Raw genomic sequence first — 26184 nt, 5'->3', positions numbered from 1 at the left:
CTCAGAATTCCCAGCCTCTGAGCTGCTCTTGTAGCCACAGTATTTTTATGGCTGGTCCAGTTAAGTTTCTGGTCAATGGCAACCCACAGGATGTTGATGGTGGCAGTTTCAGCGATGGTAATACGGTTGACTGTCAAGGGATGATGGTTACATTCTCTCTTGTTGGAGATGGTCATTGCCTGGCACTTACATTCTTTCACACATCAGCCCAAGGCTGAATGTCGTTCAGGTCTTACTGAAGTATTCCTTGACCACGTGCAGCATCTGAGGAGTTGTAAATGGTAATGAACACTGTGTAATCATCAGCGAACAAGCCCCTTTCTGACCTTATGATGAAGCAGCTAAAGATGATTGGGCCTAGGACAGGGGGAGGGGTGGGTCAGCAATGTTTTTTTAACCTGAAGAGCCTTTTTAAAAAAAATAAATTTGCCTAAAATATAAAGTATTTAGAGCCGCAAGATAAAAAAAATTAAAATGAGCAAAACATTTTCCTGCTCAGAATAAAACATTACCAAATTTATTTATAAGAATGAAAGAATGTTTTTGCCTTTGTGATTTTATAATAGACTTTATATTAAATGAAATTATGTTTTCTTCATAATTTTCAATCCGTCAGCAAATGTGTGATGCCAGGCTGTCATACCTGAAGTACCACTCATTCTTGCTTCTGGGGACTTATAGACGACTCTCTCAAATTTGCTGATACTATCAAGACCCACTACCTCTCTTGGTGGTCCATTTCATACATCCAGCAGACTGTGTGTTAAAGTTACATCCAAGCATTTTGCTCATTTTATACCCAAGGTCAGGAAGATCATCAGCCTCTCAATGTGACAGGAGGACCGTGAACTTAAGCAGCTGCCTTATGTCAGGTTTACATTTCTATTTTTTATTTCAGGTTCTCGATGTACACTTGGTCAAATGCTGCTTTGATGGCAAGGATAGTCGCTCTTAACTCACCTCCGGAAATCAGCTTTTTGGTCCATGTTTGGACCAAAATTATAATGAGGAATGGAGGCAAACACCCCTGGTGGACCCAAAACTGAGCATCAGTGAGCAAGTTATTGCTGAGTAAGTTGCACTTGATAGAAAAGCGATGGAAGATGTCGTCGACAGTGCTAACGATTGAGAGTAGGCTGATGGGGTGGTAATTGGCTGGATTAGATTTGTCCTACTTCTTGTGGACAGGACATACCTGGGCAATTTTCCACTTTGTCAGGTAGATGCCAGTGTTGTAGCTGTAGTGGAACAGCTTGGCTAGGGGCATGGTCCAGAACAAGGGCACATAACCTTAAAATTAGAGCTTTGGGGATGATGTCAACAAACATTCAATCACATAAAAGGTAGTGGAAATTTGGAGCTCTTTCCCCAGCCTTCACAAACAAAAAAAAGCTAGTCAATTGAAAATTTCAAAACTGAGAATGATAGAGTTTTGTTAGGCAAGAGAATTAAGTGGCACAAACCAAAGCAGGTAGAGGGAATCAAGATACAGATCAGCCATGATTTAACTGAACGGCCAAACAGACTCAAGGGACTGAATGGCCTACTCCTATTCTTATGATCGAGAATTGGCTTTGAATGCTACAACAATACACTATTACTATATGGCACATACTTGGCAATTTTGGCTTGGCTATGAGCCTGGCAGTCATCTTGATACTTTGCCATCTGATTTGGCATTGCTTTCCCGATTGCTTCTTTTAATTTATGTATCGGTTCCTTTAACCGGCCATCCTGTAAGAAAACAAATGAAAACAAAATGCATTTTTTTTCTATACTAAATTTCACCACGTATTAATAAGGCCTGGGCAATACAATGGATTTAGAAATAAATAAATAGCATCTTTGATCACCCCCAACCCCTGAAAAAAATGTAGCACCATTAATTTTACTGAAGATTTGCAGCATACTTGTAACATTTTAGTAAATCCGGGGTGTTAACATTATACAGGCCTGATATACATAGTCTGCAGAGTAATGTACTCCTGTAATTAAATGCAAGGATGTAGAACATTTCTTCTGCCACGACAGGGAGCTCTAATGCTTAGTGGCAGAAACTTGTTTGAAGAAAAAAATGGCAATCCAAAATGTAATTTCTGATGAAACTGGTCAAATTAACAAGGCACAACTGAGGCTATGTGAACATTTACGACGAATACTAAACAGGGCTTTTAAATCTTAAAGTGGTATAATCAGACATTGGATTCTGTTGCAACTTATTTATAGAATAGATGTTTTAAGATCACGCAACAAACGGAAACATATATAAAACAAAGCAAACATGACATTAAAAAGTTTCAAGTAGAATCCTTAAAATTGATTTGCTATTTATTATACACAGTGAAACCTATATAAATGCTCACCTGCATTAAGCATTCACCTGTCTTTACCAGCCATTTTGCCCCAGTCTGTAATAATTTTTTAAGAGGACAAAAAATTAGTTGCTTAACAGAACTCCCACATCAGAATTAGGGGAGTTTAGCAATTGTTCCCCCCTACTCTTTCACTTCGTCCAAAAAATATTTAATGGAGAAAGCACCATAGGAGCTAAAGCAGGATTATACGCTGGTCACATATGCAGAACCAGATCGTACTTCACATTAAGTCAATTGCACTTGAAACAATTATTTGTTTGCCAATTTGACATGGTTTTATGCTGACAGTTCGTGCTTCATGAATTCAAGAGTCTACTCCTCTTAATTCAAAATTGCTTAATTCCAATTATGCGATAATTAAGAACATTAAAAGCACTGATATTCAACTTTCCAGTTACATTGCTTAATTCAAATTACTAGATAATTCCATCTTATAAGCATAAAAACTGACTGAATTATCAGGAGAAGACTGTAGAAATTGTTTGCTTAATAAGTGTTTCTTTCACCTCGTGATCACTTTCTAAGGGTGGCACAATTAAACAAACACAACATGAAAGAAACACTTATTAAGCAAACAATAGAGAACTGTTATACTAATAACAGCCAAATTCAACATAAAATGTTGAGGATGCATTTTATGTTACTTAATATTTTTGTATATTCAAATTCCTTTCTACAATGTATCAGTATGTTATGAACAATAGAAGGCATTAATATCTGAAGTGACAGGACAACCTCACTTTTTTCCTGGAAAGCAACGTTTGTTATAGAACAATTATTTTTTCCCATAGGAACCAAGCCTATTTGTGTCAAACAACCAGTTGTTCTGAAAGTGACGACCTAATGCAAATCACCTTTTGCACAAGTCTCAAAAACGGGAGAGTGTTTTTATAGGAGTAAAACATTTTCAAGATTTTCCAACTAAGGTTAAGATAATTACTGAAGTAAGAGGAGTTCCAATGTTATATTTATTTTTGCTGTGTAGTGTACTGCCATTATCTTTAAAAAAAAAATCTTTTTTTAGTATCAAGCTTATCAGAACACAATTACATGTAGATAGAAAATACTAAATGTTCATGATTTTAAAGTAAAAACTTAACATCTCTGAAATAACCAACTGTCATCTTAGTTCTGTAGTAGCAGTCTCAGCTGTGAGTCAAAAAGTCATATGTTCAGGTCCCACTCAAAGACAAGAACATACAATCTAGAGCAAGGGAGCGCTGCACTATTGGAGCTGTCTCCTTTCAGATCATGCATTAAATAGTGAACCCCCCATCCACCCGCCTCCCTGTTCACGTGCACATAAAAGATCCCATAGCACTATTCCAGGAAAAGCCAGGCAATCCTTCCCTTGCCCTGGCCAACATTTATCTCTCAACCAATACCACAAAAGCAGATGACCTAGTCACTTATCTCATTACTGTTTGTGGAACCTTTCTATCTGCTTTGGCCATATCTCCAGTGGCTGCAATTCTGTGCACAGCAAGATTCCACAAAAAACATTGAAATGGATGACCAGTTTTTTGATGTTGGTTGAGGAGGAATATTAGCCAGGATATTAACCAGAGTCCATGGTCTTCCACTTCCATCTAAACAGACAAGACCTCTGTTTAACCATTCATCCAAAAGATGGCTCTTCAAACAACCTAGTATTCCCTTGATACTGCATTGGAGTGGCAGCCTAGCTTAGGCTCTCAGAGCTTCACGCAGAGCCCGAGTTCAAGATCTTTTGATTCAAAGACAAGAGTGTTAATAAATGAACTGATACTTGGTATTACCTTACCATGAATGCTCAGTTTATCTGGTCTTCTCTCCCAACCTTTTCAACTTTGATAATGTCCTGAACTATTTGGCCCTTCACCTAGGTTTCTCAATACAACATTAAAGCAGTTTCATCCAATCTTCACTCAACAGCCTTTTAGCTCTAATTCGCAATGGTCACACTGCAATGAGGATCGAGCAATAACAACCATAAAACATCAGGGAGAATGAGTGGAAGGTTGTAGTTTAATCTTGGGATTTAAACTATTGGAGTTTTTCTCTGACGGATATATGTCTGTAGATCCTAGAATAAAATGCTGCCTTACAGCCTGCGCTAAACCAGCCATAATTTTCACATGCACACTGCCAAAAAAAAGATGCGACTTATATATTGCAGTAAACAGTGCTGTGGCATTGAGGTACCCAAAAGTGGACCCCCTACCTCCCAATGGCATCAGGCACAACTGAGCAGGTGTCAACACCATTTTTAAAAGGCTTCTAGTCCAACATTGCAATCAATTTTTTAAAGGAGTAATGATTCTGAAAAATGAAATAAAGTGATCCTGACCCTCTTCCATCCCCTGCAATGGGCATAGAATTACCTGCCCGTTCCGTCCCCCCCAAAACACTTACCTTGTGTTCCTGACCTCCGCCCGCCACCCCCACAAAAGTTCATCAACTTTAAACTCTACCCCTTCCCACCACCCCTGGACCAATGAAAATAGTTTGACCCCGCTCCCCCACCTCAGCATGGAGAAACTTACCTGCACCCTCCTCCCCACCAGTGTTCCGCCTTGGATACCTGGATGGGTATCCCAAGGCGCAGGGGTGCGGGCACCAGCACCAATATCACCCTGGAACGGACAGCGGGAGCGAGGCAAGTAATTAATTTATTAATTAAAATAAATGAATTAACATTTAAATTTTGGGTCCGTCGCTGAGCGATTTTTTGGGGGGGTGGGGGGGAAGATGCTGCCACGAGGCCTCGCTGCCGCCATCAATATCGGGCCAGGTCTTCCTGGTGTTGAGGCCCGTGGCGGCTTTTGCCGGAGGCATTTTCCGCCCCCCCGCCACGACCCCCCAAAATAAGTACATCACATTGATAAAGTAATATTACAAACTGATTTGATTGCATACATATAAGAACCTGTCCATTAAAAAATTCCTATTAAAATGATTTTAGTTTGAAACTTTAATTACAACAGTTACAGAACTTAGTCATCCACAACTAAAATATTTTCACTCTGTGACTGTCTATTGCTGACTCGTAATTTGATCACTAAGTGGTATAAGCATCTTGATGAATGTGGAGCCTTAACTGTTGCCATTTGGCATTTCAGCAAGACTTATAGGCAGTGCAATGTAAAATAGAACCTTCTCAGACAGAACAAAGGTTCCATTACCATCATGCTTACCATCCTCCCAATAGTATGCAATTAACAGCTGCTTGGCTCATGATAGTTTAACATAGATAAAGCTGGACAGTCTTGTGTTTACACAGTCCATAGCTATGTCTTTAATCTTTAATGATGGCCAAATAAACATTTAAGTGTTGTTCACTGTTGAAAGGTAATCAAATAATTACTATGCATTTTGAACAAATGCTCAATATGCAAAATGTGTCAAATGGTTTGATATAAAGAAAACAACAACAGAATCATGCTGTAACGGGTAGTGTAACAGTTGCACGCTCCTTCACATTCACTGGCAGAAACTGGTACACTATATATGTGATATAAAAGCAGGGATCCCTCAGTGCTGCTTTGAGTGCACAAAGTGTAAAGTGGGAGTTTGGTGAGTGAGGGAGTTTAGTGATGGAGGTACTCCTTTCTTTTGACTTTTTTTCAGCCTCCAGTAGCTGGCTCTTACTTTGGTACAGGGGAAGAAACTGATCGGTGAGTAACTGGTAAGTTATTCTACTTATTCTAATTGTAATAAATAGTTTTTAAAAGTTACAGTATGGCACGTCAGCTCGGTCAAGTGGAATGTACATTCTGTGGTATGTGGGAAGTCATGGACACACCATGTGTCCTAGATCAACACATCTGCACGAAGTGTCACCGGCTGCAGAAGCTTGAGCTCCGGGTTTCAGTACTTAAGCGGCAGCTGGAGTCACTGTTGTGCATCCACGAGGCGGAGGACAACATGGATATAGCATGTTTAGGGAAGTGGTCACACTGCAGGTTAGGAGCGTGCAGACAGAGAGGGAATAGGTGACCGCCAGGCAGTCTGAGAACCAGGCAGGCAGTGCAGGAGTCCTCCGAGTCTATTTTGCTTGCTAACTGGTTTTCCATTCTGGATACTGGTGTGAGCGATGGTTCCTCGGGAGAGCGCAGCCAGAGCAAAGTCCGTGGCACCATAGGTGGCTCAGCTGCACAGGATGGGAGGAAAAGGAGTGGAAGAACAATAGTCACTGGGGATTTGATAGTCAGGGTATCAGACAGGCATTTCTGCGGCAGTAAACACGACTCCAGGATGGTGTGTTGCCTCCCTGGTGCCAGGGTCAAGGATGTCCTAGAGCAGCTGCAGGACATCCTTCTGCGGGAGAGCGAACAGCCAGAGGTCATGGTCCACATTGGTATCAATGACACAGGTAGGAAGAGGGATGAGGTCCTGAAAGCAGATTTAAGGGAGTTAGGAAGGAAATTAAAAAGCAGGACCTTAAGAGCATTGATCTCAGGATTACTCCCAGTGCCACGTGCTAGCGAGCATAGGAATGGGGGGATTGATCGATTGAACACGTGACTGGAGAATTGGTGTAGGAGGGAGGGCATCACATTTCTGAGGCATTGGGACCTGTACAAGATGGATGGGCTACATCTTAACAGGACTGGGAATAATATCCTTGCCGGGAGATTGCTAGTGCTGTTGGGGAGGTGTTAAAGCAGCTTGTCAGGGGAATGGGAACCTGAGGGGTAGCTCAAATTGGAAGGAAGTAAAGCTGGTAACAGGAAGTAGCAAAGTAGCAAGCGACGTTAGAAAGCAGGTGAAGCAAAGGCGAGCATCAACTGGGTTTAGAATGTAGAACAGTGTCAAAAAGACAGGTTAAGGGCACTCCATTTGAATGCATGCAGCATTCGCAACAAGGTAGATGATTTAAAGGCACAAATAGAGGTAAATGGGTATGATCTAATTGCCATTATGGAAACATGGCTAGAGGGTAACCAAGACTGGGAACTGAACATTCAAGGATATTTGACATTTAGGAAGGACAGGCAAAAAAGGAGGTCATGTTGCACTGATAAGGAGGGATGGGATCAGTACATTAGTAAGGGAGGATCTCCGATCGGAAGAACAAAATATGGAATCTATTTGGGTGGAGCTAAGAAACAGCAAGGGGCAACAAACATTGGTAGTGGGGGGCATGGTATTAATCAGGAGATTAGAGAAGCATGTAGCATGGGTAATAGAGTAATCATGCGTGACCTCAATCTGCATATAGACTGGGTAAACCTAACGAGGATGGGTTTCTGGAATGCATTTGGGATGGTTTCTTAGAGCAGTATGTTGAGGAACTGACTAGAGAGCAGGCTATTTTAGATCTAGTATTATGTAATGAGAAAGGGCTAATTAATAATCTTGTTGTAAAAAATCTTTTGGGATGAGTGACCATAATATGATACTTTCAAACATAGTGTAAAATTCTGAGGTAGTTCAATCTGAAGCTAGGGTGTTAAGTTTGAACTAAGGAAATGATGAAAGTATGAGTGGCAAATTGGCAGGGATGGATTGGGAAAATGCATTAAAAGCTGTGACAGTACATAGGCAATGGATAGTCTTTAAAGCAATATTACATAGTTTACAGTAACTATACATTTCTTCAAGGCAGAAAAACCCAAAAAGAAAAGTCAGTCAACCATGGCTAACAAAGGAAGCTAAGGATTGTATAAGATTAAAAGAAAAGACCTATAAAGTTGCCAGTAATAGTAGTAAACCTGAGGATTGAGAGGACACAATTTCAAAATAAGGAGGAAGCCACTTAGGAGCAGGAGGAGGAGAAATTTCTTTATTCAGAGGGCTGTGAATCTTTGGAATTCTCTACCCCAGAGGGCTGTGGAAGCTCAGTCATTGAGTATGTTCAAACCAGAGATTGACAGATTTCCAAATACCAATGACATAAAGGGACAAGGGGATAGCTTAGGAAAAAGGCATTGAACGGAATTATCAGCCATGATCTTATTGAATGGCGGAGCAGGCTCGATGGGCTAAATGGCCTACTCCTGCTCCTATGTTCTTATGTTCCTACTGCATTTTAAGCTCCATTCAAGATTCAACACGAAAGATCTAAATGTTTCACGACACTGGGTTCGCCCAAATTGTCATAAAATGTGTAACAGGCAATCAACAATTTTTGAAGAAATTTAACTTGGACATTTAAATTTTGAAAAGAAAGAAAATTGTTGGCCCAGAATTTGCAATGAGGACAACAGTGGTGCTATCAGCGCTCACCGTTATAATGGAATCAGACAGCAACTTCTGAAGTACGCACATGTGCAAAAATGCAAAAAATCCAGAGGTTTCTGTCAGAGATACACTGCTTGCCCACCTGGTGTGTTGTTACAGTCCTTGCTGATAGACTTGTCATTGATACGACTGAAATGGCAGTGAACTTGCTGTACTTGACCACGGCTGAAAATGCTAGGGCTTATGCATTCAGGAGTGAGTTTATAAATGGCGTAATAAGTGATAATTACTGAACAAACTGTCTGTCTCAAAAAAATCAACTTTACAAGTGTGAAGGCTCACTCCCTAAGAAATTTAGTACTTGAGATTTTAAAAATATTAATATTTAATTTTTCTGTCTGTCTCTTCTATCTCTCTCCTGTGTTTTCTGATCTTTATTTTGCGTTCTGTATGCTATTTAAATCTAATTTATATTTCCGACCTTATGCTTCCTGGTTTGGACTCTGCATGTCTGTGAGGATTCTTCAATCTGATTGGTTGAAGAGCCTCGCTGCTGTTTGCCCTGTTCACAGATGCCATTGCTTCCCTGTAAAGGGCTCTGTGCTGGATTAGAGGAAATCTCCATTGACAAGCCTGCAAAAGGTCTGTGAGCAGCTGTCAGTGAAATGAATGCTGAGTTCTGTTCCGCTGCTGTGAAAAATATCCAGGCCACTATCCTCAGACTCTATAGCGAAAAATATACCATTTTAAGCTCTGCTACAAGATCTAATATCTACCACCCTCCAATTTAGGCCACATTTCCCCTTGTAAAACATTCATTCTATATATTTATTCTCAAAACAAAAGTAACTTACAGCTACAAAATCTGTGTTTGTGTTTCCAGTTTACAAGTACTTTTGGTGAGCCAGTTAGAAATTCAAATAGGTTTGCCCAATTATAAAAAGTGCACACTCTCTCCCTGTACTAGTGCACCTCACTCAACTAAGCCCACACAGCTTAAGTGCAGGTTAGCAACATAAAAGGATTAAGCATGCTCAGTGTGTGTAAAGGCACCTCTGGAGTTTAGCCAGCTAAAATCATAGAGGGTACTGCCACAGTGCACTGTTAAATTTTCCAATGCTTGCTCAACCAGAACCACCCTATCCATTATTACACTAGCTTTCAGTACTGTGAGAAGAATCCCACACCCAGCAACAGCCTGGCTGTATCAACAATGCCTTGAATTTCTGAAGATTAATCTGGCTCAGGTATCAAAGTACTGAGTTTGGAATGAGAGTTGACTTGATTCCAATCTTCTACCCTGGTGAGTCAGCATGAAGCCAACACCACCCGTCAAGGGCTCTGCTTCTACTCTCCCCAGGAGGATAGTTTGTGTACCTATGCTTTCTTTTCTACATATAATGATGATGATGTAAAATACCAGTAACAAAGCTACAGCATTGAAGTCATTTACCATGAAATCTATGCTAAATTTACCTAGTACCATATCACATCAAAGTGCTCAATCAATAAATTATTCTGTAAAATGTAATGGCTTAATATAGGAAATTATACTAGCAATTCTGTACCAACAATATTCCACCAACCCCTCTGGACACTCTATATTCAGCTGGTTCTCAATAGCATTTTCTACCTGGCATCTGCTATAAGCACATTTTTTCTTCTTTATCTTAATCTCCACCTCTTTCGTCAACCGAGGAAAGGGAAAAAAGGGGGATGGATGGCTGTATTAAAAGGAGAGAATTGCAGTGCTGGAGAAAAAGGATGTCCCAGAGAGGTCGAGGACAGAATCAATTTGACTAAAGCTAAGGAACAAAAAAGGCTCAGTTACATTTCTCAAGTGTTGTCTATAGGCCACCAGCTGGTGGGAAAGGCGTGGAGGGACAAATTTGCAAGAAAATTAAAGAGGTGCAAAAATTATAGGGCAGTTATAATGGGGGACTTTAATTATCCAAACATAGACTGGGATAATGTTAGTATAAAGGACAGTGAGGGGCAAGAGTTCCTAGAGGGCGTTCAGGAACATTTTCGACAGCAGTATGTTGCTAGTCCAACGAGAAAGGAGGCACTGCTAGATCTGGTTCTGAGGAATGAGGTGGGCCAAGTATCAGTAGGAAAGCATTTAGGGGACAGATCACTGTATCATAAGATTTAGGCTGATTATGGAAAAAGGACAAAAAACAATCCAGACTAAGAATAATTAACTGAAGGAAAGCCAACTTTAATGGGGTAAGAATGGAGCTGGGGCGAATAAATTGGAGTCAAAAGTTGGCAGGAAAACTGGTAGCTCAACAATGGGCGACCTTCAAAGAGATAGTTTGGGTACAGTCAAGGTATGTTCCCTTGAAGGGGAAAGGTAGGGCAAACAAATCCAGAGCTCCTTGGATGACAAAAGAGGTGGAGATTAAGATAAAGAAGAAAAAGTGTGCTTATGACAGATGCCAGGTAGAAAATACTGTCGAGAACCAGGCTGAATATAGAAGGTCCAGAGGGGAAGTGAAAAAGCAAATAAGAGAAGCAAAGGGAGAGCATGAAAAGAGACCGGCAGCTAGCATTAAAGAAAATCCCAAAGTTTTCTATAGGCATATAAATAGTAAAAGGAGGAATGGGGCCGATTAGGGACCAGAAAGGGGATTTATACAGGCAGGCAGAGGGCATTGCTGAGGTATGAAATGAATACTTTGCACCTGTCTTTACCAAGGAAGAACATGCAACCCAGGCAATGTTGAAAGAGGAAGTAATTCAGACACTAGAGGGGTTTAAAATTGATAAAGAGGATGTATTAGATAGGCTGTCAGCACTTAGTGGATAAAGCACCAGGACCGATGAGATGCATCTTAGGATACCGAGGGAAGTGAGGGTGGAAATTGCAGAGGCACTGGCCATAATTTTTCAGTCTTCCTTAGACTCGGGGGTGCTGCCAGAGGACTGGAGAATTGCAAACATTACACCCTTGTTCAAAAAAGGGTGTAAAGATAAGCCCAGCAATTACAGGCCAGTCAGTTAACTTTGGTGATGGGGAAACATGTGGAAAAAATGAATCGGGACAAAATTAATAGGCACGTGGACAAATGCGGGTTAATTAAGGAAAGCCAGCATGGATTTCTTAAGGGGAAATCATGTTTAACTAACTTGCTGGAGTTTTCTGAACAGGTAACAAAGAGGGTTGATGAGGGCAATGCAGTTGATTTGGTGTACATGGACTTTCAAAAGGCATTTGATACAGTGCCACACAACAGACTTGTGAGTAAACATATAGCTCATGGAATAAAAGGGACAGTAGCTACATGGATACGAAATTGACTGACCGACAGGAAACAAACAGTAGCGGTTAATGGATGTTTTTCAGGCTGTAGGAAGGTTTATAGTGGAGTTCCCCAGGGGTCAGTGTTGGGACCCTTGCTTTTCCTGATATATATTGATGACCTAGACCTTGGTGTACAGGGCACAATTTCAAAGTTTGCAGATGATACGAAACTTGGAAGCATTGTGAACTGTAAAGGAGGATAGTGTAGAACTTCAAAAGGACATAGACAAGTTGGTGGAATGGGCAGACTAGTGGCAGATGAAATTCAATGCAGAGAAATGTGAAGTGCTTCATTTTGGTAGGAAGAGCATGGAGACACAATATAAAATAAAGGACACAATTCTAAAGGGGATGCAGACAAGGGACCTGGGTGTATACATGCCTAAGTCACTGAAGGTGGCAGGACAGGTTGAGAGCGCAGTTAATAAAGCATACAGTATCCTGGGCTATATTAATAAGGGGGCACAGTGGTGCAGTGGTTAGCACTGCAGCCTCACAGCTCCAGCGACCTGGGTTCAGTTCTGGGTACTGCCTGTGCGGAGTTTGCAAGTTCTCCCTGTGACCATGTGGGTTTCCGCCGGGTGCTCCGGTTTCCTCCCACAGCCAAAGACTTGCAGGTTGATAGGTAAATTGGCCATTGTAAATTGCCCTTAGTGTAGGTAGGTGGTAGGAGAATGGTGGGGATGTGGTAGGGAATATGGGATTAATGTAGTATTAGTATAAATGGGTGGTTGTTGGTCAGCACAGACTCAGTGGGCTGAAGGGCCTGTTTCAGTGCTGTATCTCTAAATAAAAAAATAAAGTAAGGTCACAGAGTACAAGAACAAGGAAGTTATGTTGAACTTGTATAAGACACTAGTACAACCTCAGCTGGAGTACTGCGTCCAATTCTGGACGCCGCACTGTTGGAAGGATGCGATGGCATTGGAGAGAGTACAGAAAAGATTCAGGAGAATGGTTCCAGGGATGATGAACTTCAGTTATGAAGATAGACTGGAGAAGTTAGGATTGTTTTCCTTGGAGGAGAGAAGGCTGAGAGCTGATTTGATAGAGGTATTCAAAATCATGAGGGGTCTGGACAGAGCAGATAGAGAGGCAGTGTTCCCACTCGTGAAAGGATTGAGAACGAGAGGGCACAGATTTAAAGTATTTGGTAAGAGAAGCAAAAATGACGAGGAAAAACTTTTTCATGCAGAGTGGTTAAGGTCTGGAATGCACTGCCTGAGAGAGTGTGGTGGAAGCAGGTTTAACTGAAGCATTCAAAAGGGAATTAGACAGTTATATGAAAAGGAAGAGTGTGCAGGGTTACAGGGAGAAGGCAGGGGAATGGAACTGAGTGAATTGCTCTTTCGCAGAGCCGATGTGGACACGATGGCCTGAATGGCCTCCTTCTGCACTAACAATTTTGTGATTCTGTGAATATAATTATGAGATAAAAAAGATTGACAGATTATTTAACAAAAGAAAGTAACATGAAGAGATGAATATAAAAGTCAGAATACTGGGAGAACCCTACTCATCTTCAAGAGGATATTTCACACTCGTGAACCACTAAATTAATAACCTGAGCCTAACTTTAACCATTCATGCAAAGCAGGGCACTAGCAATAATGTAACACTGGAGCATCAGCTTTGATAAGCTCATATCCTTATATAAGTCACAAACACACAACCTTCTATTGCATAACTAATTTTAATGGGAGTTTCCCAGCAAGTCTTGGGAGAACAAAAGGTTAATTAATAATCAAGGAGCATATCAGTAATATTTATTATAAACTAGTCTTTCCCTGATAATTATTACAGTAAACTGTGCCATCCTTACATGCGATATGAGCATACAAAATAAAGACTTCCAGGAAGTGACAAGGATCGGAGGTCATGTTGCTTGATATATGCTGAAGACGACTTTATCCAGCGATGTATGGGGAAAGATGAAATGCATACGATCATATGCTAAACAAATAACTTTTGGGGATGGATATGGCTCATTGCCTTAACATAAAACCAGCAAATGTCTTAATCAAAAAATTATTAAAATACTGAACAGTAGTAAATTTGTCAAAATTTAAAGATCTGCTCCTGAACCTCCATCAAAAAGGCAATTCATTCATAAACAATTGAAACATTTTAGGTGAATATAAATCCTTCTAAGCTTTAGTTTTGAAAGTAAAATATGTAAATATAAACTAGATTTTCAGCAAAACAAAGATTTACTCTTGGTAATAACATCCTTGAACTACTATAATATAGTAGATTCAGAATTTAGTCAATAACTAAAGCTAACAGAAAATTCTTATGTCTGAAAATATAATTAGACATGGTTACACAGTGAACTTGGTTCTAATTATACACCTTTAGTCTCAGGTTTTAAAAATAGGATGCAACTACTTGTCTATAAATGCACAAATGGATTTTATATCTGGAACACTAATTTTCATGTCAGTTACCTGCTCATTCATGTGTAGTTTCTTTGCCCTTTTGACCAGTGTGTCCTTACTACATGGTAAGAAGGATGCCAGGTGTGCATAAACTCCAGAGCGAGCCTGACTATTCAATTCACGGGACTGTAGCTCAATACTGAAAGCACAAAACACATCACAAATAGATTCAGAGTGCACAGTAAGAATCTTATAGACCTCATGATGGAAAATAAAAGCACCCAAATTCCTTCCCTAATAAAACCTCCCATTTATGCTACCACACTACATAAAATCATTATGAGATTTTATTTTAAACATGGCAGTTCAAACAGCACCAGAGTAAAGACTGAAAACATATTCTCATCTCTGTATTTTAAACTATCATTCCTCTGCACTAAAGTACTTATGTGGCAAGAAACCAATTTTGCCATCCCATGAATCACTTTTGTTATTTGCATCATGTTACATGTGTAAGTAACATACAGGTGACACATTACTGTGCTCTGTTGACACCATTTCTATAAGTAGTGCGAGGAATGTGGTATGACTGCAGAAACACAAGGGTAAATTGAACAAATTAGCATTGCTGGTGCATAGCTTCACATGATGGCAATGTGTATGAGAATTCAGGTGGAGAGAGTAGTTGGCCTTTGACAATTCTCCAATCAGTAAAATGGATGGATGGAAAATCATATGGCTCAATGGGGAAAGACCACAGTGTAAGGTCCCCCCACCAAGCTGAACTGAGGGGCTGGATCCATGGGAAACCCCTCGAACTGTATCGTTGATATTTTCATTTGCTGTAAATGTAAAACTGTAATTGGCATGACAATAGTGAAATGGAAGGGTTGTGAAGAAACTCATGATAGTATAGAAGGAAACAGATCTCCCTTGCAATGTTTGTATTTTTTGGTGCTGTTTGAAACTGTTGGCAATGTAATTTTTACAGATTTATGAATAAAGTATATTTGTGCTAATTCATAACATTTATCCCATAGTATAACAGGATTAATTTGAAAAGTTTTTTTTTGAAAATATATTGTATACATCAAGCTAACAGCCTGGTAGTGGGGATATAAAATTATTGGATAGTTTTGGTTTGTGCATCTAATCAGTGAAAAGACAGTCTAAATGTTTGGCTGGATACTTTGAGAGCTTGCAGATATTTTGACATGTCAGCTTATATTCACTAGTCATTCCAATTGGTCTGACCGTGCACATACTTCAAATTCAATATACAACAAATGGATCACTAAACCGGCACAATATAAACATTTGCCTTTTATTATTTAAAAAGTTAAAACAGTGCTTTCTTTTTAGAATATACGAACTTGTTGTACTCAAACACAATCTCTAACCTCATGGCCCGGCGTATTCCCCACTCTACCATTACCGTCAAGCCAGGAGACCAACCCTGGTTCAATGAAGAGTGCAGGAGGGCATGCCAGGAGCAGCACCAGGCATACCTCAAAATGAGGTGTCAACCTGGTGAAGCTACAACCCATGACTACTTGCATGCCAAACTGCATAAGCAGCATGCAATAGACAGAGCTAAGCGATCCCATAACCAACGGATCAGAAATAAGCTCTGCAGTCCTGCCACATCCAGCCATGAATGGTGGTGGTCAATTAAACAACTAACTGGAGGAGGTGGCTCCACAAATATCACCATCCTCAATGATGGGGGAGTCCAGCACATCAGTGCGAAAGATAAGGCAGAAACATTTGCAACAATCTTCAGCCAGAAGTGCCAAGTTGATGATCCATCTTGGCCCCCTCCTGAAGTCCCCAGCATTACAGATGCCAGACTTCAGCCAATTCGATTCACTCCACGTGATATCAAGAAACGACTGAAGGCACTGGATACTGCAAAGGCTATGGGTCCTGACAATATTCCAGCAATAGCACTGAAGACCTGTGCTCCAGAACTTGCCGCACCCCCAGCCAAGCTGTTCCAGTATAGCTACAACACTGGCATCTACCCGGCAATGTGGAAAATTTCCCAGGTCTGTCCTGTACACAAAAAGCAGGACAAGTCCAACCCAGCCAATTACCATCCCATCAGTCTACTCTCAATCATCAGTAAAGTGATGGAAAGTGTCATCAACAGTGCCATCAAGCAGCACTTGCTTAGCAATAACCTGCTCAGTGACACTCAGTTTGGGTTCCACCAGGGCCACTCAGCACCTGACATCATTACAGCCTTGGTTCAAACATGGACAAAAGAGCTGAACTCAAGAGATGAGGCGAGAGTGACTGTCCTTGACATCAAGGCAGCATTTGACCAAGTATGGCATCAAGGAGCCCTAGCAAAACTGGAGTCAATGGGAATCCGGGGCAAAACTCTCTGCTGGTTGGAGTCATACCTAGCACAAAGGAAGATGGTTGTGGTCGTTGCAGGTCAATCATCTGAGCTTCAGGACATCACTGCAGGAGTTCCTCAGGGTAGTGTCCTAGGCCCAACCATCTTCAGCTGCTTCATCAATGACCTTCCTTCAAACATAAGGTCAGAAGTGGGGATGTTCGCTGATGACTGCACAATGTTCCGCACCATTCGCAACTCCTCACATACTGAAGCAGTCAGTGTAGAAATGCAGCAAGAACTGGACAATATCCAGGCTTGGGCTGATAACTGTCAAGTAACATTTGCGCCACATAAGTGCCAGACAATGACCATCTCCAACAAGAGAGAATCTCACCATCTCCCCTTGACATTCAATGGTATTACCATCGCTGAATCCCCCACTATCAACATCCTAGGGGCTACCATTGACCAGAAACTGAACTGGAGTAGTCATATAAATACCGTGGCTACAACAGCAGGTCAGAGGCTAGGAATCCTGAGGCGAGTAACACCTCCTGACTCCCCAAAGCCTGCCCACCATCTACAAGGCACAAGCCAGGAGTGTGATGGAATACTCTCCACTTGCCTGGATGGATGCAGCTCCAACAACACTCAAGAAGCTCGACACCATCCAAAACAAAGCAGCCCGCTTGATTGGCACACCAACCACAAACATTTACTCCCTCCACCACCGATGCACATTGGCAGCAGTGTGTACCATCTACAAGATGCACTGCAGCAATGGACCAAGGCTCCTTAGACAGCACCTTCCAAATCCGCGACCTCTACCAACTAGAAGGACAAGGGCAGCAAATGCTTGGGACCACCACCAACTACAAGTTCCCCTCCAAGTCACACACCATCCTGACTTGGAACTATATCGCCGTTCCTTCACTGTCACTGGGTCAAAATCCTGGAACTCCCTTCCTAACAGCACTGTGGGTGTACCTACCTCACATGGACTGCAGCGGTTCAAGAAAGCAGCTCACCACTACCTTCTCAAGGGCATTTAGGGATGGGCAATAAATGCTGGCATAACCAGTGACACCCACATCCCATGAATGAATTAAAAAAAAACTTTTATAATGATTATTTCAAAACTAATCGGCAGGCTCTGACAAGCCTCAAGCTAAGCAATACTTAAAAATAATTCAAAATGCTCAAACTATCCAATTGTCTAAATTTTTTGCTCAACCTAATTCAATTTGCATAAGAACTATTTCAGCTTCATTTCTACTGACTAGAAGCTAATTATATAAAATATGCAGCACAGCAACAGGCCAATCGTCCCAACTGATCCATGCTGATTCTTATGTTCCACATAAGTCTCCTCCCACCCTACTTCGATGAATCCCATCAGCATATCCATATGTACTTATCAAGCTTTCCTTTAAATGTGTCTGTGCTATTTGCATCGACTACTCCATAGAGAAATTTTTCCTGAATTCCTAATTGTATTTACTCGTAACTATCTTATAATTATGTCCCCTATCAAATCCCTTCATAATTCTAAAAACCTTTATGAGGTCACCCAGCAGCCTTCTCTTTTCTAAAGAAAAGAGCTCTATGTTTTTGAAAAACTGCTAATGCGCATTGCTTTACAAAAAGAGAGATTGGATTATACTTACTTTAGCAGAATATTATTGACATCTTGTGTGAAGAATTTCTGCTTCCCCTCTCCTTCTGAGGCTTTGGCAGCCTACAAGACAAGAATATCATCAGCTTTTTTTTTTCGCAACTTCAGGTCCCTTCTAAAGCCTATTTTAATTGGATTAAAGAGCTGCAGTTCTTGATGATCTTCAGCACCAGTTTGTCATATACAAAACTGAATGGCAACCAAGTACTACAGAAGAGAAAAAACAGTTCAATTCAATAGCCTTCTGGCCACTTCCAAAAATATTAAAAGAGATCAACTAAGTCTGAAAAAAAATACCTCTAATGATCAATACTTATAACATCTTGTTATGCATGTTAATTTCTTTTTTGAGTCACTCAATGCTTTCAGTTATCAAGAACTGTTAATTGTATATTAGAGTTAGAGTGTTTAATTGTATTCAAATGGTGGGCATTAACTGGGGATTAATTTGTGCTCCTATATAAAGGAGCAGACTGAAACTGTGGTTGAGTTTGGAGGTGCATGCTTTTAATGTGTCTCTGTAAATAAAAGTTTATAAGTGCGTAAAGATTAGGCTCCAGTTCTATCTTTCACTGCCTGACTATCTGGTTGAGAACATTGTGCATTTTCATAACATACTCTGAACTAATTATTTGAATATTACAGCCAAATGTTTTATAAATTCAGAAAACACCTGTTGCATACAAAGTTACAAAAGCATGTCTCATTGACTCCCGCACAATTGAATCCATCAGTGAACCAGGTAAAAATGTTGACACACCAGATTCCTGGCATTCCCCATTTCAGTTTAACAGCCACAAATCTGTTATACACATAAATTGAAAGGAATTCTTTCACTCCAATACAAAGCTATTTTCCTCTGAGAAATAAATCAAACAGCATTTTGAAAGAAAATTTGTATAATACATGCCAGGCAGTTTTAATGTGACTACTACAATACTCTGAAAATTTCAAGTGACATTTCCTTCCGCATTAGGCCAGGTTTGTATTCAGAGTGCTGGAAATGTTGTATCTTGACATTGTTTCCTGCCTATAGGGCATATTTTACCTCATCGGTCTGCAGTTTAGTCACATTTCCCAATCTTTCTTCCTCTGAAAAAAAAGCACCTATTGAAGAAGTTCATTTTCAGGATTCCTGATCATTTTTGTTCTGCAATTTTACTTCTATTTTTCATTTTTTCCCCTCACTTGCCTCTGGTCTTTTTCCTGCATCATCAGTATTTTAATGTTTATCGAGTCGTTGTTTAACTACAAAGTACATTTGTAAAAAAAAATTTTGATAACTGGTTTAATTTTTTATGGTTAAGCAGAGTTAGAGTGTGAAGGATAATGGAACCAGTGAGGACAGTATTCAAGATGGTGAAGGGTAACTAGCCAAAGGTGGAGCAGAAATAGATGGAGATTGAAAGGGAGTGAGGAGAAGATGGCAGGAGAGTGAGGAGAGCTCAAATTGTTGGGGGCGGTGCAGTCAGGGGACACTACTGATAAGTTACTGAGTGTTACTTTAGTTGCTTGACTTGTGTAACCATAGAGCTTCAGTTCAATTTAGGATATTGGTGCACTATCTTTGGAATCTTAAGATCACTCACTGTTATATAGATTCATACAGCAAATTATAGAATGTATAAGAGGAATCATTAAGAATAATCTGCATCTACCTTCATTAACTTTGGCAGAGATATATTAGTCCAAGCCCAGCCTCCAACTTACCACAGAAAATATTGCCTTCCACATTGGTCCCATCTCTATTGCTCCCCAACTCTGTAGTCTCCTTCAGCCCAACAACCCTACGTGATCTCTGCACTCCTCTAATTCTGACCCCTCATGCATCCCTGATTTTAATTGCTCCATCACTGGTGGCCGTGCCTTCAGTTGCCTGGGCACCAAACTTTGGAATACCAACCCTGCAACTCTCTGCCTCACTTTCCTCCTTTAAGACACTCCTTAAAATCTACCTTTGACCAAGCTCTTGGCCATCTGACCGAATATCTTCTTTTACGGCTCGGTGTCATACTTTGTGTCATAATGCTCCTGTAAAGTGCCTTGGGACGTTTTATTATATTAAAGGTGCTATGTAAGTTGCTGTTCTTGTCCTGGCATGAAGTAAACTTAAGTATGGGATAGACTTTATATTGAAACAATTTGAAGGTGGTTCATTAGAAATTATATCCAGATTTGCTGTAACATGCGGTCCACTCTGCTTACCACTTCATTCCCTTCTAGCCATCATATCAAAAATACAACATTGAAAGGTGTCATTATTATGGCACATACAATGACAGAATTTCCTTTTTGAGAACCATTAATGTAAAATGACCTGCGCTACTTAAATCCACCCATGCAGATTCATATTGAGCACTGATCAAGCATTGCCAACAGACATTAACGTCACCAAATGCTGATGAGAGCATCTGAAAATGATGAATACAGATTGAATGAGATAAACAGCCCTGCAGGTGGGGGTCAAAAGTTATAGGGTGGCTTCAAAAGATTACAAAGGACGAAGTGGTGGTGGGGGAGAAAGGAGGGAATATCAAGGGAGTAGCCTTTGAAATGAATTCTAATTAACCACTGGGTAAAGGGATCACATTAAAGCATTCCTTCTCAGCAACGGTAGTGTGCATATGTTTCGTCTTTAGAGAGATCAATCATGGGGTCATTTTACACATTCAATGCCTAAACAATCAGAGGGAAAGAAAAAGAAACTAAGGTTCTACAATCAGATTTTGAAGAGAATGAATACCCTTATGCCTTTAAGAATGTGCAGATGTGTTTATATGGGTATTACATGTAATTTCCCACCCTTGTGCATCTAATTAAAAAGCAGCATGCAAATAATTTACCAATAATGATGCTAAACCGTAGAGTTGGTACGTTCTCCCTTAAGGTACACCTTCACTTAGTACACACAACACTAGACAAAGAATGAAAAGTATAGTTAATCTCATACAGATGCTACTACTGATTCAGATGATATTTATGCTCATCTAATATGTATGCTTTAGTTGTGTTTCACTTTCGCTATGCCTATTTATAACGTGCAGTGAAATATTCCTTATGTTAAAGGTGCTAAATAAGCATAAGTTGTTACTACACATGATCACTTTACAAGAGAGTTTTGGTCACGTTGGTTGAAAATGATAATGGTTTACAGTATCAAAGCCACAGAATTTTCAGTGATACTTAAGTAGACAATGGTTGGTACAGTGAGAGCTGATGGCAAGAGAAAATCACACAATTCTTCCCACCAGCAGCTACAGGTGACACAGAAAAATAGCTTCAAATGGCACAGACACGATGGGCAAAGTGGCCTCTTTCTGTGCCGTAAACTTTCTATGATTCTATGGATTGTTACTCATGCATGAAATTAATTCTGCATGTCATAAGAAACACATTTTTACAGGTCACTTGTGCTTTATGAATAACAGGTATGAGTGCAGTGTTCTACTCCCATCCTGCAATAGGGAACAACATTGCAACACAGGTCCAGGCCTCCAATGGGACACCAACTCCGTGTCTCCTCGCCATAAGGAAAAAGGTGAAAGTTTTGTTTCAGCAGATAATAACGTTTCTGGCGAGAGGCTCATATTTTAAGATTTGGGAGGGGAAAGAGGAAAATAGGGAAGATGCTCCTTATATGGGACATGAAAAATTAAACTTTCTGTAAAAAAAATTATACTGTTTTATTCGGTCTTACATTCTGGGAGAAAAGCCTGCTCTCTTAACTTGAACACAGCTTAGCACTCCTAATACAATAACTATTTACATTTATATAGTGCCTTTAACATAATAAAACGTCATATGGTGCTTCACAGGAGCATTATTAAATAAAATGACATTGAGCCACACTAGTAGATATGAGGCCAGATCACCAAAAGTTCAGTCAAGGAGGTTGGCGTTGAGTGTCTTAAAAGGAGGAAGCAAGGTAGAGAATCGGAGAGGCGTAGGGACGGTATTCCAGAGCTTAGGGCCTAGCAACTGAAAGCATTGCGACCAATGGTGCAGCAATTAAAATCGGGATGCTCAAGAGGCCAGGATTTGAGGAGTGCAGATATCTTGGACGCAGGGGCAGAAACCTGATTGGAGGGATTCAACATGGAGTTCCAGGAAAGGTGGGCACAGATCTTGGAGGCGACAACAAACTGAATGACTTGAGTGAAAAGGGAGGCTAGAGATAGGGTGGTAGCTTGCAAGGACGGTAGAGTCAAGGGATGGTTTCATTGTGGTGGGGGGGGGGGGGGTGGCGGCAGAAATGACGGCAGATTTAGAGAGGGGGAAATGTCGGAGAGACAACCGTTAACAATATCGGTTAAAATGGGGACCAGGAGGGGAAGTCGCAGTGCAGCAATTTAGGTAAAGATAATCAGAATGGGACAGGAAAGAACAGAGAGTTTAATGGTAATAGTACATCAGCAAATAAGATCCACGCAAAGAATAGTAGAAAAAAATCTTAAAAGGTTTTTTATCTGAATGTGTAAAGTATTATGTAATAAAATAGATGAACTAGTGGCACAAATATAGATAAAAGGGTTTAGATCTATTCACTATTACAGAGAAGCGGTTCCAAGGTGACTAAAGTTGGAAATAAATATTCCAGGATAAACTACATTTCGAAAAGAGACAGAATGGAAAAGGAGGAGGAGTAGCCCTCATTAGTAAAGGATGGAATAAAGACAGCAGTGAGAAAGGCCCTTGGCTCAGAAGATCAGGGAGCAGTATCTGTATGGGGGTGATTAGGAATAAAATAGAAAATATTGGTGGGAGTTTATAGAACCCCTAACAGCACTTATTCTGTTGGAAAGGGCAGTAAGCAAGAAATAACTGGAGCTTGTAACAAAAGGCAATGTAATAATCATGGGGGACTTTAATCCTCACATTAGATTGGAGAAATCAAATTGGCAAAGGTAGCCTGGAAGATGAGTTTGTAGAATGCTTTTGTGACAGTTTCCTGGAACAATACACTGTGGAACCAACTAGGTATAAATACTAGATAGATCTAGTATTGTGCAATGAGACAGGTTTAATTTGTAATCTCATAGTAAACGATCCCCTAGGAAAAAAGTGATTATAATATGATTGAATTCCATATTAAGTTTGAAAGTGACATACTCCAGTCCCAACCAAGAATCTTAAACAAGGCCAATTACATAGCCATAACAGGAGAGCTGGCTAAGGTTTTTTGGGTAAATAAACTAAAAGGTGTGGCAGTAAATAAACAGTAGGAAACATTTAAAGAATTCAAAATGTTCAACAAAACATTCAATTACATAACAAAAACTCAGCAAGATACATTCGTGGCTTACTAGGGAAGTCAAGGATAGTATTAAAAGATTATAATATTGCTAAGAATATCAGTAAGCCCAAGGATTGGGAGTGTTTTAGAAACCAAAGGGTGACCAAAAAATTGATATAAAGGAAAAAAAATACAGAGAGTGTAAACTGGCCAGGAATATAGAAACAGAATGCAAGAGCTTTTACAAGCATATAAAAAGAGTTAAAGTAAACATTGGTCCCTTAGGAGGCAGAGACATGAGAAATCAAGGGGAATGTAGAAATGGCAGAGATGCTGAACAATATTATGGGTCTGTCTTCACAGTAGAAGACACAAATTGCATACCAGAAATAGAGGGGAACCACGGGGCCACTAAGAGTGAGGAACTTAAAGGTTCAGCAGAGAAAAAGCATTGAAGAAACTTAAGGGACTAAAAGCCAACAAATCCCCAGGACCTGATGGCCTATATCCTCGGGTTCTAAAAGAGGTAGCTGCAGAGATAATGGATGCACTGCTTATGATTTTCCAAAATTCCCTAGATTCTAGGACGGTGACAGGGGATTGGAAGTTAGCAAATGTAAGACCACTATTCAAATAAGGACGGAGAAAGGAAACAGGAACTACATGCCAGTTGGCCTTACATCAGTCATCAGAAAAATGCTGGAATCTATCAAGGAAGTCTTAACAATAAACGTATCAAATCATAGTATGATCAGACAAAGTCAACATGGTTTTACGAAAGGAAAATAGTGTTTGTCAAATTTATTAGTTTGAGGATGTAACTAGTAGGGTAGGAGCCAGCAGATGGGTTTATTTGGTTTTCCAAAAGGCATTCAATAAAGGTGCTGCACAAAAGGTTAATGTGCAAAATAATGGCTCATGGAGTTGAGGGTACTATATTAGCATGGATAGAGGATTGGTTAACGAACAGGAATCAGAGTAGGGATAAATGGTGCATTTTCACGTTGGCAGGCTGAGACGAGTGGATTAGCGTCAGAGTTATACAGCACAGAAACAGGCCCTTCGGCCCACCGTGTCAGTGCCAGCCATCAAGCACCTAACTATTCCAATCCCATTTTCCAGCACTGTATGCCATGGCGTTTCAAGTGCTCATCTAAATACTTCTTAAATGTTCTGAGGGTTCCTTGCTCTACCAACTCTTCAGGCAGTGCATTCCAGATTACAACCACCCTCTGGGTGAAAAAATTTTTCCTCAAATCTCCTGCCCCTTACCTTAAATCTATGTCCCTTGATTATTGACCCCTCCGCTAAGGGAAAAAGTTTCTTCCTATCTAACCTATCAATGCCCCTCAATTTTGTATACATCAATCATGTCCCCCCTCAGCCTTCTCTGCTCTAAGGAAAACAACCCTAGCCTTTTCAGTCTCTCTTCATAGCTGAAATGCTCCAGCCCAGGCAACATCCTGGTGAATCTCCTCTGCATCCTCTCCAGTGCAATCACATCCTTCCTATAGTATGGAGCCCAGAACTGTACACAGTACTCCAGCTGTGGCCTAACTAGCATTTTATACAGCTCCATCATAACCTCCCTGCTCTTATATTCTATACCTCGGCTAATAAAGGCAAGTATCCCATATGCCTTCCTAATCACCTTATCTACCTATGCTGCTGCCTTCAGTGATCTATGGACAAGTACACCAAGGTCCCTCTATACTTCCTCGGGTCCTACTATCCATTGTATATTCCTTTGCCTTGTTAGTCCTCCCAAAATGCATCACCTCACTTCTCAGGATTAAATTCCATTTGCCATTGCTCCGCTCATCTTAGCAGCCCATCTATCTCGTCCTGTAATCTAAAGCTTTCCTCCTCCCTATTTACGACACCACCAATTTTCGTGTCATCTGCGAACTTACTGATCATACTTCCGACATTCATGTCTAAATCATTAATGTACACTACAAACAGCAAGGGTCCCAGCACCGATCCCTATGGTACACCACTGGTCACAGGCTTCCACACGTAAAACAACCCTCGACCATCACCCTCTGCCTCCTGCCACTGAGCCAATTTTGGATCCAATTTACCAAATTGCCCTGGATCCCATGGGCTCTTACCTTCTTAACCAATCTCTCATGTGGGACCTTATCAAAAGCCTTACTGAAGTCCATGTAGACTACATCAACTGCTTTACCCTCATCTGCACATCTGGTCACTGCCTTGAACAATTCAATCAAGTTAGTCAGACACGATCTGCCCCTGTCAAAGCCATGCTGACTATCCTTGATTAATCGCTGCCTCTCCAAGTGGAGACTAATCCTGTCCCTCATAATTTTTTCCAATACTTTCCCAACCACTGATGTTAGACTTACTGGCCTGTAATTACCTGGTTTATCCCTGCTACCCTTCTTGAATAATGGTACCAAATTCGCTGTCCTCCAATCCTTTGGTATCTCTCCTGTGGCCAGAGAGGATTTAAAAATTTGTGCCAGAGTCCCTGCTATCTCCTCCCTTGCCTCACATAACAGCCTGGGATACATCTCATCCGGGCCTGGGGATTTATTTACTTTTAAGCCCACTAAAACTGCTAATACTTCCTTTCAATGCTAATATGTTCAAGTATATCACAATCCCTCTCCCTGATCTCTACACCTACATCATCCTTCTCCATAGTGAACACAGATGAAAAGTAATCATTTAAAGCCTC

The 26184-nt window shown here is 40.6% G+C and overlaps 1 protein-coding gene across 7 annotated transcripts in view; it reads right to left on the bottom strand.

Annotated features, from left to right (window-relative positions):
* Positions 1 to 26184, bottom strand: part of LOC137383451 (ubinuclein-1-like) — a 98265-nt gene that overhangs the window by 40390 nt on the left and 31691 nt on the right. For 5 of the 7 annotated variants that reach the window (XM_068056362.1, XM_068056367.1, XM_068056363.1 and 2 more), the window contains 4 exons: positions 18240 to 18310; positions 14295 to 14424; positions 2364 to 2408; positions 1616 to 1734 (listed from right to left, as the gene is read on the bottom strand). In XM_068056362.1, coding sequence (XP_067912463.1) covers positions 1616 to 1734; positions 2364 to 2408; positions 14295 to 14424; positions 18240 to 18310 — 365 coding nt within the window. The remainder of the gene's footprint in view (positions 1 to 1615; positions 1735 to 2363; positions 2409 to 14294; positions 14425 to 18239; positions 18311 to 26184) is intronic. The other 2 variants (XM_068056364.1, XM_068056366.1) reach the window with 1 other exon arrangement.

Source organism: Heterodontus francisci, chromosome 24 (genome assembly GCF_036365525.1).
Source record: "Heterodontus francisci isolate sHetFra1 chromosome 24, sHetFra1.hap1, whole genome shotgun sequence".
Lineage (NCBI taxonomy): Eukaryota > Metazoa > Chordata > Chondrichthyes > Heterodontiformes > Heterodontidae > Heterodontus > Heterodontus francisci.
Note: the sequence above shows the minus strand (reverse complement) of the source record. Positions and strands in the feature narration are given on the sequence as shown.